At 40.7% G+C, this 15,138-nt stretch overlaps 1 protein-coding gene across 2 annotated transcripts in view; it reads left to right on the forward strand.

Moving 5' to 3' along the window:
• Positions 1 to 15,138, forward strand: part of POLR2B (RNA polymerase II subunit B) — a 17,347-nt gene continuing 2,209 nt past the window's right edge. Inside the window, exons 1-23 of one of the 2 annotated variants that reach the window (XM_058838744.1) lie at positions 7 to 132; positions 323 to 395; positions 1,144 to 1,294; positions 2,787 to 2,899; positions 3,164 to 3,383; positions 4,302 to 4,460; positions 6,069 to 6,233; positions 6,754 to 6,950; positions 7,661 to 7,780; positions 8,171 to 8,357; positions 9,040 to 9,183; positions 9,430 to 9,569; positions 9,697 to 9,808; positions 10,267 to 10,421; positions 10,671 to 10,869; positions 10,987 to 11,155; positions 11,633 to 11,729; positions 12,793 to 12,887; positions 13,166 to 13,416; positions 13,503 to 13,592; positions 13,859 to 13,966; positions 14,455 to 14,568; positions 14,653 to 14,813. In XM_058838744.1, coding sequence (XP_058694727.1) covers positions 114 to 132; positions 323 to 395; positions 1,144 to 1,294; positions 2,787 to 2,899; positions 3,164 to 3,383; positions 4,302 to 4,460; positions 6,069 to 6,233; positions 6,754 to 6,950; positions 7,661 to 7,780; positions 8,171 to 8,357; positions 9,040 to 9,183; positions 9,430 to 9,569; positions 9,697 to 9,808; positions 10,267 to 10,421; positions 10,671 to 10,869; positions 10,987 to 11,155; positions 11,633 to 11,729; positions 12,793 to 12,887; positions 13,166 to 13,416; positions 13,503 to 13,592; positions 13,859 to 13,966; positions 14,455 to 14,568; positions 14,653 to 14,813 — 3,239 coding nt within the window. In that variant the 5' untranslated portion in view covers positions 7 to 113. Of the gene's footprint in view, positions 133 to 322; positions 396 to 1,143; positions 1,295 to 2,786; positions 2,900 to 3,163; positions 3,384 to 4,301; positions 4,461 to 6,068; positions 6,234 to 6,753; positions 6,951 to 7,660; positions 7,781 to 8,170; positions 8,358 to 9,039; positions 9,184 to 9,429; positions 9,570 to 9,696; positions 9,809 to 10,266; positions 10,422 to 10,670; positions 10,870 to 10,986; positions 11,156 to 11,632; positions 11,730 to 12,792; positions 12,888 to 13,165; positions 13,417 to 13,502; positions 13,593 to 13,858; positions 13,967 to 14,454; positions 14,569 to 14,652; positions 14,814 to 15,138 lie in introns of both variants that reach the window. The other variant, XM_058838745.1, reaches the window with a different exon arrangement.

A 15,138-nucleotide genomic window follows, 5' to 3' on the forward strand; every position in this document is an offset into this window, starting at 1 on the left:
CGGGTCGCGCAGCCGCCGTCCCGCTGCCGGCCGCCCTCCCGCGCTGTGCTCCGCTCCGCTCCCTCTCGGTTCTCGCTCGGCCGCCGCCGCCCGCGGCTCCTCCCGCCGCCACCATGTACGACGCGGACGAAGGTGAGGGGCTTTCCCTTTCTTTCTGCTCGCCTTTTCCTCCGTCCCGGCCAGGGGTGGCGCCGGGGCCCGCGGGAGCCGGGAGATGGGGGGGATGCGGTGGCGTCTCCCGCGGGAGCCGGGGTGCCGGTGCCAGGCCAGGGGGGACGCCGCGGTGGTCGGAGCCTAACTCACTCGTTGTGCTTCCCCACAGATATGCAATATGACGAAGACGATGATGAAATCACCCCCGACCTGTGGCAAGAAGCCTGCTGGATTGTTATTAGGTGACCTGCTAAAACTCGCTGTCCTTACCCCTTCAACACGTGTGCTCTGGGTCTTGCAGGTGACATCCAGCTTGCTCCTGGGAACACGTCTGGGAGCTGCAGGCTTGGTTGTGCTAAGCTTGGTTGTGCTTGGTTGTGTTGCACGTTCAGGGCGGGAGGGCTTTTAGTAGAAACAAAAGGTTCTCGGCAGGGATTAAGAAACTCAGCACACACTTTTTTTCAGTGAAGAAAGAAGTGGTTTTGGGTCCATATCAAGCAGATGGTTTTGCCCACTAATCTCACAGATGATGCTGGCATTAGGAAGTCAGTATTTGGTTATTTTCGCCATTTTGGTGGTGGGGGTTTTTTCTAGCAAAACACAAGTGTCCAGGACACTGCAGCTTAGAAAGTTAGTTAAAGCAAAGTAATTTACAGGTGTTATTGAAAACTTTAGCTGAAGCCAGTTTCAGTAAGATTTGTCATCACTTGTTCCTTCCAATTTAAGGGAAAATTAAGACACTGACTGTGCACGCAGTCATGGCTTAGCCAAGAGGTGGCAGCAAGTGTGTCACTCTAAAGTGTCTGTGTCTTTAGGCAGGGAGGGAATTGTTAAACATTTGTGAGGAGCATCTGTGTTTGAAACTCATGCCTTGAGTTAAGTGAGTGTTTTTCATTCTGCACTATATTTTTATTTGGTAATAAATGTATCTTAATTTTGTTGATGTGTGAAGTGAATTAAATTTTCTTATTATCTTGCTCTTTTTTTTAGCTCCTATTTTGATGAAAAGGGTTTAGTCAGGCAACAGTTGGATTCCTTTGATGAGTTTATTCAGATGTCTGTGCAGAGAATTGTTGAAGATGCTCCACCAATTGATTTACAAGCTGAAGCCCAGCATGCCTCAGGAGAAGTGGAAGAGCCAGTAAGTGGAGAACCTTGGCAGAGATTATGTATTTTTACAATGCAAACTAATTTTACAACAGTTTTATTCCACCCCTGTTCTTCTGTTTGAGTTGAGAAGTGGCCAAGAACAAGTGGCTGCTGCAACTCATATTGTCAGTTCCTTTGCAAAACTGCATGGACAGAGATTTACTAGTGCAGGTCAGGTAGCCAAGAGCAAGCTGTGTTTTGGTGAGATTTTGATTTTTCAGCGGCTTTACCATGGCAAGAAAGGTTTATGGCCAGAAACTTCTCTCTTAGCTTTGATTCAGGTTAGGTCCAGGTTTTCGAAGGGTGCTGTTGTTCATCTTCTGTTGGCACCATGTTCTTAGGAGGACAGATTGTCTCAAGTTTTCAGCCCATGATGGCTTCTCTGCAATGAAGGTGCACCTTCTGCAGTGGCTCTGGTGCTTTCACCTTGTGTAGTCTGATCCCTGTTCCATAAGTGCTAATGGTGTTGAGCCATTGCCTTGCTGTCAGTCACTGCCTTGACGCTTCCCTCTAGAGATTTAAAGGAACTTTGGGACACCAGAGCATTGAATTTGTTACACAGTTTTCCTGTCCCTTTGCATTTTTTTTGCAAGCAAGCAACTATCCTGTAGAGAATAACTGAGGTGTCTTTTGGCTTCTTTGCTAGGCAAATGGTTCATAAACATTTAGCTCACTAATTCTTAGTATTTCCTGTTATTCTGCATATATTATGGCAGAATTCTCTACTTGTGCAGTTCTGCAGCTGATGTTTGTCCTGTGCCTGGTCACAGTTCAGATCACAAGCATGGTTTGTGCTGGGCTTCTTTTTGCCCAAAAGCTGGTATTTTACTTTCTCAAATCACAGAGGTTAGCGTCTTATTCTCATTTATTAAAAGCAAGTTTTTAGGAATAGGTTTAGAGATGAAAAAAGAGAACTTGCTTTTTCCTTTAGTCGCAGACAATCTCTCACCACGTTTAAAGATGCTAGACTAATTTAAGAAAATGTGTGTATTAAGAAAAACTTGATTTTTTTTTTTTGTTTCTGTCTCCCTCTGCTTCTCAGTCTTAAATTTTGAAGGCAGTTTAGAGCACTTGAGAGGGTTTAGCAACCATGCTCAGAGCTAAGAATGATGGTAAACGTATTCTCCTTAAGATTGCTTTAATGAGAACTTGGGAAATGGTACTGTATGTGGCTGTTGCTGCAAATCCAGGAAAAGGTATTTCTTCATGTAAGGATTCAGATTTTTCTTTGACTTACAAAACATTTGCCAGCAAGGGTCTGCCACCTCCTCTTGTAGGAAGCTTTTGTCCATTTTAAAAATCAGATTGTTTTCCAAAAACTCAAGGCTTACTTTGTATACTTGTCCCATAGAATTTTCCTAGGAACCCATGTTACCCAGCTTGCTGTGCTTTCATTTATTGGTTGTTCTTCTGCAGTAACAGTTCTGGTTGCTAATAGTAGAGATGTTTCTTCCATTACAAATAAATATACCCTTGTTTTCCAGCCCCGGTATCTGTTGAAGTTTGAACAAATCTATCTCTCCAAACCTACGCATTGGGAAAGAGATGGAGCACCCTCACCTATGATGCCAAATGAAGCCAGACTGAGAAACCTTACGTAAGAGCCAGCTCTGTGGTGGACAAGCAGAAGGGAAAACTGTGTCTGCCTTATTAATGCATACCCTTTTACAATATAGCAATGCGTTGAAAATGTAATAATTACTACATTGTTTAAAATTCCATGTCTAGTTGTTAAAGGGCGGTGATTGATGGTTTGGTAATGTTTAATACACCAGTGAGTGCTTGAATAGCTGCCTTCATTACTCGGGGTTGTACAAAGGTAGCAACTGTCAGATAACACAGTGGTGTTTTTATTCTGTAGGTATTCTGCCCCCTTGTATGTGGATATAACTAAAACAGTTATTAAAGAAGGGGAGGACCAGTTGCAGACCCAGCATCAGAAAACCTTTATAGGAAAAATTCCTATCATGTTGCGTTCCACATACTGTTTGCTGAACGGCTTAACTGACCGTGATCTTTGTGAGCTGAACGAGTGTCCACTTGATCCTGGTGGCTACTTCATCATTAATGGATCAGAAAAGGTAAGGGATATACCTTGCACAGCTATCTTTACAGACACTGGAAGTTCTGTTATTTGTTGCCATATGTTTTGGTAGGAGCATAAACACACTTCTTCCAGTGTACCAGAGGTACTGTGGGAGCTCCTGATCTTGCAGAAAGATGGGCTTTTAGTCATCTGTTAGGGCTTTCTCAAACCACCTTTTCATCTTTGAGGCACATTTCCCATCTTCCGTTCTTCCCTTCTTCATTTTTGTGAACTGCTTTGTGTTTAGTGAACTGTTCGACAGTAAGTACTCTAGATATTTTATTTCCTTTTCCAGCATTGCAGAGCAGCATGCACTCTGATGAGGCACTGCCTCACTCTGAGTGTCCTCCAGCTTGTTCACAGCTGTATAGATGCATTTTGTTTTAAGAATAGGTTCTTACCTCCATTGCTGCAGAAGCAGCTTCAGAAAACCATATCCACACCCTGTTAGTGCCTCACCAGTGAAACTGACATTATTTTCTAACTGATAACCTGGGCAAACACAGCAAAATAATTAGAATTTTGTATTTCTTCTTGGGGGAAGGAAAAGTCTGGCTTTGATTGTTGAGCTGGCATTTAAATTTGCCTGTATAGTGTGTTGGCCTTGGAAAAACAGGTAATGAACTGCTTTCTTTATCAAAGTGAAATGTCTTGGCAAAGCCAGCAGTGTGGTAAGTAGTAACACAGTAGTAAACTCAGTTCCCTGAGTTTCTTGGTTTGGCTATTCCATCTTAACTAGCTGTATATTTCTTTTAAATCTGTATTTTTAAAACATAGAGTTTGGCCAATTGACTTCATGCTGTGCAGCACTCTAAAAGTTAAGGCACCTGAAGGAATAGTAGAAACAGTGTGAATGTTGCTTTCAGTATTCTCTTTGGTCAGTTATTTATTTGTCCTCTTGTTTCTGACACAGGTTCTGATTGCCCAGGAGAAAATGGCTACAAACACAGTGTATGTGTTTGCAAAGAAAGATTCAAAATATGCCTACACAGGAGAGTGTAGATCTTGTCTGGAAAATTCCTCTCGACCAACAAGTACTATATGGGTCAGCATGCTGGCCAGAGGTGGACAGGTATGGCTAGACAGTAATAACCCCAGAGACTGATTTAGGAGTTTTGTTACTGTCCTGTCTCTTTGTGTCATTTGCTTTTGAGAAGAAATTCCTTCTGATGCTAAGCTGTAAAGAAGATAAAAGTAAGCAAAAATTTATTTGTCATACGTTATGCCTGTCTCTATAATAAGTAATTTGAGGAATGAATGAAGAATGAATCAATTTGTGGCAGGTTTTAGGGCAAGGGAAAAAAATAATTTTTAACTTACTGTACACAAGTTTTTAGAAAATTCAGATAAGCTGTGTCCTGTTTTTTCACAAAGAATAAGTAGAGGAGCAGGGACTCTCCCTTTGCTGATGGCCAAGCTAGTGTTGAGATGTGTCCTGACTGGACACTTGTGCTTGGGTTCTTTTTCCCCCTTGCACTGAGACTGATGAGAGAGAGACAGTTTTCTCTTGTTCAGACTTGGTTGTTTATTCTTCTTTTATATATATTACATTTATACAGGGTACAAGGAGCTATGTGCACTAAGATAGAAAGGTGCAAAATGGCTAACAAAGAACTTCTTCAAGGTCTTTTATATGACTGCTTAACCAGTTAACAAATGCCAAGTAAATTATTTTTCGTAGTGACCCAATGACCCAATACCTGTGTGCTGCACTGTGGCATTCTCTATCCAATCACCCACTGCTACCCAAAAACCTCTAGAAGAAGAAGGAAAAGAGACAACCCCCTAATTCTTCCATCTTGCCTATTTCTTAAATTAGCTTAAACCTTAAACTTTCTCACCCAGTGGCTTAAGAAAACTCTATAATTTACACACTCACTTCACTTTCACACTCATTTTCAGTTTCTCTACTTAACTTTAGCAGTTGTCTCTATGTTACGTGAAATTCAGTGCTTTCTTGGGTGTCAGACTTAGGCAGACAGATAAAGGTATATCTTGTGCATCTCCGACCCCAACAGAGATGTATTTTGCAGACCACATATTAATTCATATTTAACATCTAATTGTGCCATCTGTGAGGGGAAATAAGTGCTACTTGTAACTTCTAAAGCAAAAGGTGTCAGTACTCATTTAGTATTGCACTGATGTTTTGTAATTTTCCAAGAGCAACTTAAATAGAAGTTTTACAGTATTCTCACTCCTAATGTCTGGGGCACTCCTGGTTTCCTCTGCATCCCACAGCACTTCCTTCTGGAGAAGGGGAGCAGCTACTTGAATAATCACTTGCACAGTGGATTACAAAAGCTGAGTTTAAGCCTGACAGAAGGAACACTGAAGGTGGATAGGATTGCTCTTGGCACTGAGGGAAATGATGCATACGAGTGAACGAGTAGTATTTATTTTGCTTTGTAGCAGCAAAAACCTTACAAGTTTTCACAGACTTCTAAACTTTGAAATGTTTTTAAAATAAGAAGTCATTGCTGGAGTAAGGTTGCAGAGTAGCCCCTTAGTTGGCCTGCTGAGAAGCCATGTTTTCTTGTGGTGTTTGAATAAATATGCTTGTGTTGTATCATCCAAATCCAGAAAGGCACTTTCATTTAAAGGCAGGACGATTTTAGAGACTTTTATTGAAAGGCAGGACGGTTTTAAGCCTAACCTGTGCTTTCCCCCATCTTTGCAGGGTGCAAAGAAGAGTGCCATTGGTCAGCGCATTGTAGCAACTTTGCCTTATATCAAACAAGAGGTCCCCATCATCATTGTCTTCCGTGCACTCGGCTTTGTGTCTGACAGGGACATTCTAGAGCACATCATATATGATTTTGAAGACCCAGAAATGATGGAAATGGTAACATATATTAAATTATTTCCTGTTCTCACATTTGGTGGTGTGTCAGTGCAGGTAGTCATCTCTTGAAGCATTGTTCATTTTCCAGTTGTAATTTATGTATTATTTTTGTGGGTTCTGTATTAGAAATGTTGAAAGTTCTCTGCCTGAATACATTCTAATGAGTACATTAAGGGGACAGAGCACAGTGAAAATTTTTAAGCGTTAATATGTATTTGGGAGTTAGGGTTTTCTGCTGTTGTTGACTTGTAAATCTGTTTACTTGTAAATCAAGTAAAATCTTGATTATACCTGAAACTGCATCAGACTTAGAATGAACTTGAATGAGAACTAATTTCTGAAGTTTAAACTATTTTTTGTGTTCTTTCTGCATGCTTCATTGCTGTTTCCTAGTGCCAGAAAAACCTGGATGAACAATTAGCAGATCATGAAAATAATCATTAACAAACTACTGTGTAGTTTCCTTCAGCCCCAGCAGGCCCCGGTTGCCACAGGATTTTCCTGTATTTTTGTGCCTTAGGTCAAACCTTCTCTGGATGAAGCCTTTGTCATTCAGGAGCAAAATGTTGCCCTAAACTTCATTGGCTCAAGAGGTGCCAAGCCAGGTGTCACCAAAGAAAAGAGAATCAAGTATGCCAAAGAAGTCTTGCAGAAGGAAATGCTCCCCCATGTTGGTGTCAGTGACTTCTGTGAAACCAAAAAGGCCTATTTTCTAGGGTATGTCAGAACTCTGTCTCACGGCTGGGTATTTTTTACTGGTGTCTCACAAATGGATAGTTTTTACTCATGTGTATGATTGGAACCTCAGTTGCTTGGATACTTTGTGATAAACCTTGGGGCACTGGTATATTTTTGAGCCTGAGAAAATGCAAATTCTGATAAACTAGGAAAAAAAATAGCAAAATGAGCCTCAAACACATTTTGAATCTTAATTTAAATATGATGATAGTGCTAAACTGACTTTTTTGATATCCAGTTGCATGGATAACATCTAGAAATTGATAACTAAGATATAGATAAGTGCTGATAAGCTGACTGTAATGTAAACCTCTCTTTAAAACCAGTAGCACATTGTGTAGATCACTACTTAGTGGTATGCAGATGAACTGTAGCATCAGGAGACTTGTGATGTTTTACCTGATGGCATGTGCTTAAACAGTACAGGACAGATACTTAGCAGAAGAGGCATGACCATCATGATGTAAATATTTTCTTCTCTCTGTCCTTAACCTGAACTTTCCGTGGGTCATCCACCTCTAAGGATGTGCTGAAGAAGTTTATTTTAGGACAGTGGTAGCCTAAAGATCTCAAATGGACAGCCTTTAGGAAAGAGTTCACAGACTTATCTATGAAAACATGTAATCTTTGTTGTGAATGTCTGCTGTCAGTTTAAAACAAACTGGTTTCTGTTTTAAAACAAAAATTAGGTATATGGTTCATAGACTGTTGCTGGCAGCACTGGGAAGAAGAGAGCTGGATGACAGAGATCATTATGGCAACAAAAGACTGGATCTTGCTGGGCCACTCTTGGCTTTCCTGTTCAGAGGGTAACTGTCACATACACCTTTTTTTCATTTAATTTCATCTTTCATTGCCTCAATGGTAGAGGCATTACCAACTCTGTGCTTCTAAATCAGACTAATTCTGTTGTGTCAGAGAGCCAGTCTTGGGCAACACAGCTTCTGTCTGATCATGACGTTTTCATGGAATGGTTGAGTTTCCTATAACAGTGGGTGGCCAGCATTGACTTGTTTTGAAGCATATTTTGTGCATGCTTACAAACAGCTTCAGTTGCTTTATTCCCCTCTGCCCCCTCACCCTGGTTTCAAATTATTTCTTTTCAGGAGGCCAATGACTTTTTTTTTTCAAATAGCCCCTGAGTAGGCTGAATTGCACAGCACTGTTTAATCAGATTTCTCGGTGTCTTTCTTCTACAGAATGTTCAAGAATTTGCTGAAGGAAGTGAGAATATATGCACAAAAGTTCATTGACAGAGGGAAAGATTTCAACTTGGAGTTGGCAATTAAAACAAGAATTATTTCAGATGGTTTGAAATATTCATTGGCAACTGGAAACTGGGGTGACCAGAAGAAAGCTCATCAGGCCAGAGCAGGAGTATCTCAGGTACAGTAAGGGCTTTGTCAGGGTTACAGTTCTTATGATAAAACAGTTCTCATGGAAGAGTTTAACATTGCTTAGCAGTGTGTTGTATGTTAAACAGAAATATTCTTAAAAGGAAATTTCCTTAGGTGACACAGACGAAGATCCAAATAGTTAGATCTTCATAGGTGTGTGGTTTAGGGCTTTTTTTTGTCATGGTTTGTTTGCTTTGGCTATTGCATTCACTGCTAAATAGTTGGTGTAACTCTTGTATAGATTTTTTTGTTAGATCATACACTTTTGTGTAAATTTCTAGTCCCAGGGAATCGTTCAGGAGGATGGATTTCTTTAATTAATTCCAGTGCTTTGCAGGCAGTTAAAAAAACTTGAGGGGCACCTTTTAACATAAAAGTTACGTATTCCACAGCAAATGATGAGGAGCACTGATTTTATTAGCCATGGGTCTTGCTGTGATAGAAGCATGCTCTAGAAACTTCTTCCACTAAAACACTAGTAAGAAGCATGAGATTCTAGGGATACTGTGAGATGAGGCGAACTAAAAAGTGTAGCTAACAAGAATCAGAGCTGTTTTAGTTCTTGTTAAGCACATCATTTCTAGAGGGCACTGATCCTTTGTGCTAGTGTGTCATGGTGCCTGTCAGCAACACACTTTAGAAGCTTTTACTGAACTCCTTCCTCCATGCAGGTGTTGAACCGCCTGACTTTTGCATCCACTCTTTCCCACCTGAGGCGCCTGAATTCTCCGATTGGGAGAGACGGAAAACTGGCCAAGCCGCGGCAGCTGCACAACACCCTGTGGGGAATGGTTTGCCCTGCTGAGACCCCTGAGGTAATGAAAGCAGGATTTGTATACAAACTTCCTTCCCTCACAGTCCTTTTGTAGCCATGGCACTTATGATAATCCCTCTCACTTTTTTAAATAATGCTGATGCAAATATTTAGCTTTATAGCTAACTCAGTAGTTGAACACATGTTTTGTGTGTCCAGTTCCTTGAGGAGTTAAGTTTAAATTCTTGAATCTTTTTGGGGGAACCTCTTGATTTGAAAATGCAAGTTAACTTTGTCTTTCTGCTAGGGTCATGCAGTAGGACTTGTGAAGAACTTAGCCCTGATGGCTTACATTTCTGTGGGGTCTCAGCCATCCCCAATTCTGGAATTCTTGGAAGAGTGGAGTATGGAAAACCTAGAGGAAATATCTCCAGCAGCAATAGCTGAGTATGTGCACATAAAACACTTTAAACAGACTTAAGCTTTTTATCCTGCACAACAGTTCTAGGGTTTGGGGTTATTTGGTGGGGTGGGATATTTTTAATTACTATTTGTTTGTGTTTCCCCGTTCTAGTGCTACCAAGATATTTGTCAATGGCTGCTGGGTAGGAATACACAAAGATCCAGAGCAGCTGATGAATACCCTAAGGAAGCTTCGTCGTCAGATGGATATCATTGTGTCAGAGGTATAAATCTAAACATCAAGAGCTCGGGTATCCTTTTAGACAAGAGAAGATAATGCCTCGATACTAGTTTGCAAGTTTCAAGTAGCATTATTTGCAAGTCTCTTTCTCAATATGCTTCATGTTCGGTTTGTTTTGTGTTATATTTGGGTGGGGGTTGTATTTGGTGCTTTTTTTTTTAAATTTTATTTTATGTTTGATTGCATATGGTTTGTTGCTTGGTTGTGGGGTTGATTTTTTTGGGGGAGTTGTTTGTTTTTAAAGAGGATCCAGTTGAAAGACAAAAAGTTGAAAATAATCTTCTGAAACACTTCTGTTTGTAGGAGTGTTGCTTTGTTCTGTGCTTCTGACAGTGCCTGGAAAGTCTTTGCTTTAGGGAACTTGGTCATCCTGTCTTGTGTTCTGTGGTTCTGATTCCAAGCTGGGACTTTGTACTCATGGGGTGCTGCTGTCTTGCCCAGGTCTCAATGATTAGAGATATTCGCGAACGAGAAATCCGCATCTACACTGATGCAGGCAGAATTTGTCGGCCCCTTTTAATTGTAGAGAAACAGAAGTTGCTGCTGAAGAAAAGGCACATTGACCAACTGAAGGAACGAGAGTATAACAATTACAGGTGAGATACATTCCTGAAATTCAACTGAAAGTGTTGTTTTTCATCTTGGAAGCTGCGTGTTCCCTCGGGTTGGAGAGAGGAATGTTTAAAGCTTTGTGCAGCACAAAGATTCTTTCTCTGCCTGGTAGTTTAATCAGTTTTCTTAATCACACTGAGGCAGTGGTAGTAATAATAAGCCAGGGAAGTCCTTGTTCTTGTCACTGCTGAAGAGACCCATTTTTGGTGTTAATTGAGTTATTGGTTGTTCAGTTGGCAGGATCTTGTGGCCAGTGGTGTAGTAGAGTACATTGACACCCTGGAAGAAGAGACTGTGATGCTGGCAATGACTCCAGATGACTTGCAAGAGAAAGGTGTGGCATATTGTTCAACATACACACACTGTGAGATTCACCCATCCATGATCCTGGGAGTGTGTGCATCTATTATCCCTTTCCCTGATCACAACCAGGTCAGTGCACCTCTGATGGCGTCCTGCTTTTAAAGCTGATAGAAAACCTACAGGTGTGTATGTGTGTGTAAAGAGCTTTATGTACTTAATTATCGGTTCTTCCCTTTGTCTGTCTAGTCTCCCAGGAACACATACCAGTCTGCTATGGGTAAGCAGGCTATGGGAGTCTACATCACCAACTTCCATGTCCGTATGGATACGCTGGCACACGTGTTGTATTATCCCCAGAAGCCCCTGGTAACAACGCGCTCCATGGAGTATTTGAGGTTCAGAGAGTTACCAGCAGGTACGGTGTCAGTTCGTGTTCATGGAACAAAAATACTACCTTTTTGTTTTGTTTCAAACACGTCACAAATGGTGTGTGTAGAGTACCTAAACATTTAGCAAATGTGTGCAATTTAAGAAATAAGTATAGGTTAAGTGTTAGCTTGTAGCTGGACACCTAGACTGCAAAAAATTTGTTGGTATTGTTGAAGCTGAGACTATCTTAGCTGCTAAAAAAAATCTGCTAAAATCTAACTGAAAAAATGAATTTTCTGTATTGATGTTTGGTAGGTTTTTCACAAGGGGTCACTCTTGACTCTTTTTTCTACCTAGAGTTGCATCTGCTGATACTGTATGTTTCTGTGTGTGGGATGTAGAGATTTTATCTGAGAAAGGGTAGAAAAGCTTCACTGTAGAGAGTACAGCCTACTTTGAGATAAAATAGTGTCTGTCTGGGCATGTGTGCATTCTTTCAAAATATTTTCTCTGCATATTGTAGGTATCAACTCGATTGTAGCCATTGCATCATACACAGGCTATAACCAGGAAGACTCTGTCATTATGAACCGTTCTGCTGTTGACAGAGGCTTTTTCAGGTAAGACTTTGTAAATTTTTTAATTACTTGGAATTTAAAGAAAAAAAGCTATACTGAGTTGTCCAGAGGCTCAAGAAGAGTTCATTTTATGCTGGAAGATGCCATTCTCCAAATCTTTTTAACTTGAGAAGCTTTTTAATTTTTTTTTTTTTTAATGGGGATGGAGGGAGCAGCACAATGAAAATACTAAATGTGTATCTTAGCAAAACACCTTGAAACCTGACTGCTCACTTTGTCTTCCATTGATCTTCCATTTGATCTTCCATTTTGATCTTTATTCTGTTTAGGGTCCTTTGAATCACAGTTTAATGAAAAAACATTTGGACTCTTCCATGGTGTATTTTCATATAACTCTTGCCAGTTACCAGAACAATGTTGCAGCATTTTAGCATAGTCCTGTCTTTATTAGTGAGACAGTTGCTACCAGTAAGGATTGGAATGTTCCTCTCCTTAGAAGGAGCTGTTGTTGGCACAGCTGGTGGCTGATGTGACTTCATGCATTATAGTATCTGAATGCACTCCGGTGTGCTGGCAACTGAGGCAGCAAACAAAAACCCTTAAAGCACTAGAAAGAACCTTATATAAATTGAAAGTTTTTCACTGCAGCTCAGTTGTACTGAATGTGGCACTGCAGGGTAGCAGTAGAAGCCTAAAAATGTCTGCAAAATTGCGTGCATAAGGAGGAAGGTAATATGAGAATGCTAAGTTGTAGATGTGAATAATCATTAGGAATAATAACTACTTCTGAGGTGTCGAGCAAATACAAAAGTCTTTGCACTTCACCAAAAATTAGCGTGTTATCTTAGGGACTTTGGCAGTATCTACAAAGTGACCATCATAATGCCCTCTGAAACTTTTTTGTTTGGTGGGTTGTTTTTTTGTTTTCCCCTCCTCAGTGAAGGTCAGATTAACAGGAAATCAGAGGAAAGGTTGTGTGGCATGCACTCATTATTTGCATTTGATTGTCATTAGTAACAGTAGCCATAATATGTGAAAATGAGATACACAGATGGGGGAAAATGATGCTGGTTTCCCTGGGGAAGACTTTATAACTTTGTTTCAGGTCTGTGTTCTATCGCTCATACAAAGAGCAGGAGTCTAAGAAAGGGTATGACCAAGAGGAAGTTTTTGAAAAGCCTACACGTGAAACTTGCCAAGGTAAGCTAAAGGGGTGTATGAACACTCGGTTTTTAAATTAAGGTTTTGTGGGCAAGGTAGTTAATGTTGAACTGATTCAGTCTTCATTTTGGGATATATTGATACAGACATTTCTGTATTTTATAGAAATTACCATATCAGTTGAGATATTTGCATTAGGTATTTTAGCAGTTGCCTGAAGTTGCAAGCAGACTTGCTGAATTATTGCAGAACATCAAGAGTCAGTATGTTGAAAAATTTGTGAGTCTACTTTTTTTGTTCCTTTTTCCCCCTGCAAGGTATGAGACACGCAATCTATGACAAACTTGATGATGATGGTTTGATAGCCCCTGGGGTACGTGTGTCTGGGGATGATGTCATCATTGGCAAAACAGTCACACTGCCAGAAAATGAAGATGAGCTGGAAAGCACCAACAGACGCTTCACCAAGAGAGACTGCAGCACCTTCCTGCGGACCAGTGAGACTGGGATTGTAGATCAGGTCATGGTAACCCTGAACCAGGAAGGATACAAATTCTGCAAGATCAGGGTGAGTGCTGACATTCGTGCTTTCTGCTTTAATAATCTTTGGTCTGTATCCAGGTTACCAGTTGCATGTTTTCCTGTGGCTTACAGGTGCGTTCTGTAAGAATTCCACAAATTGGAGATAAATTCGCTAGCAGACACGGTCAGAAAGGAACCTGTGGTATCCAGTACAGGCAAGAGGTAGTCATTTCTTTTTTTTCTTCTGAAGATTTTACCTGTGATGATCTTAGCATTGGAACTGTCTGAAGTGAATTGTTTGTGAAATATCTACTCAGGTGTAATGTTAACTTAAATGTAGCTAAAATATTTTTAGAAGGGGACGCAGCTGCTTCTTACATATTTCAATGCCTTTTAAATCCTTTAAAAGACTTATTTTGGATCCAGGCACATACTTTTCCTAAATATGGTGTTCTGGAAAGAATTCACTGTGTGTTTCCGTGCTCTAGGATATGCCCTTCACGTGTGAGGGCATCACACCTGATATCATTATCAACCCCCACGCCATCCCTTCCCGCATGACCATTGGTCACTTGATTGAGTGTCTTCAGGGCAAGGTAAGAACAGTCTTCTATACTGCATGTCTGAGCAATATGAATTAAAATTTGGTGGTGATAGTTGTTTGCTTTGAGATTTTTTTTTATTTTGTTTTTGGGTTTTTTTGTAAAGGTAAACACTATCTAGTAGGTGTTAATTCACTTCAAAATGTGTCTCCAGTTACTTGATAGCTAAAGGAGGTTTCTTAGGGAAGATGTACAGTCCTGTAAATTTTATCCAGAAGATCAGGCCCTACTTACAGTGTACTTTCTCATCTGTTGCTTTTGTTCCAGACATTTCCCCCTAGCCTAGAAAAAGGAGTAGCAAAATTGTTTATAGTGTGTATTTTTAAAAATATGTGGCAGATAAACACAGTGAGATAGGGTACTACTACTGGCATGGAATCTCAAATTCCAGTATTAAGACTTAGAACTGTTTGAAACAGCTAAATATGGTCTAACCAGTCCTTCAGAAACCTGACAAACTTTTCCAAATCTCTTCTTTGTAGGTGTCTGCAAACAAGGGAGAAATTGGTGATGCTACACCTTTTAACGATGCTGTCAATGTGCAAAAGATTTCAAACCTTCTATCAGATTATGGCTATCATCTAAGAGGAAATGAGGTATAATCAAAGTATCAATTCACTGTAATTTTTTAATATACATTTGATGGGTAATAAGGCTTATGATTGCATTGACTTCTTCAGGTCCTCTACAATGGCTTCACTGGTCGAAAAATCACCTCCCAGATCTTCATTGGTCCTACCTATTACCAGCGCTTGAAGCACATGGTGGATGACAAAATCCATTCCCGTGCACGAGGGCCAATCCAGATCCTTAACAGACAGCCCATGGAAGGCAGATCTCGGTAAGGATCCCTGTTAGTTTCTATATGGTGTTTTGTTCTTCTGTCCAGTTTTTAGCCCTGAACAAGTAGCTTCAGCTTTGCAGCTTAATGAACTCACCCCATATAGCTACCCATTTTTTCATGTGTTTGGTTAAAGATCTTGTATTGGTTCCAGGTGCCAAGGTTTTGGTAGCAGGAGGGACTGCTGGGGTGGCCTCTCTGAGAAAGGACCAGGGCTTGCCCCGTGCTGGACACAGCCACTTACAGCTGGCCCTGGCAGCCCCAGTGCTGGCCAGAGCTGAGCCCAGCAGCGCTGTGCAGGTTGCACCTCTGTGAGAATATATTT

Source organism: Poecile atricapillus, chromosome 4, assembly GCF_030490865.1.
Source record: "Poecile atricapillus isolate bPoeAtr1 chromosome 4, bPoeAtr1.hap1, whole genome shotgun sequence".
Classification (NCBI taxonomy): Eukaryota; Metazoa; Chordata; class Aves; order Passeriformes; family Paridae; genus Poecile; species Poecile atricapillus.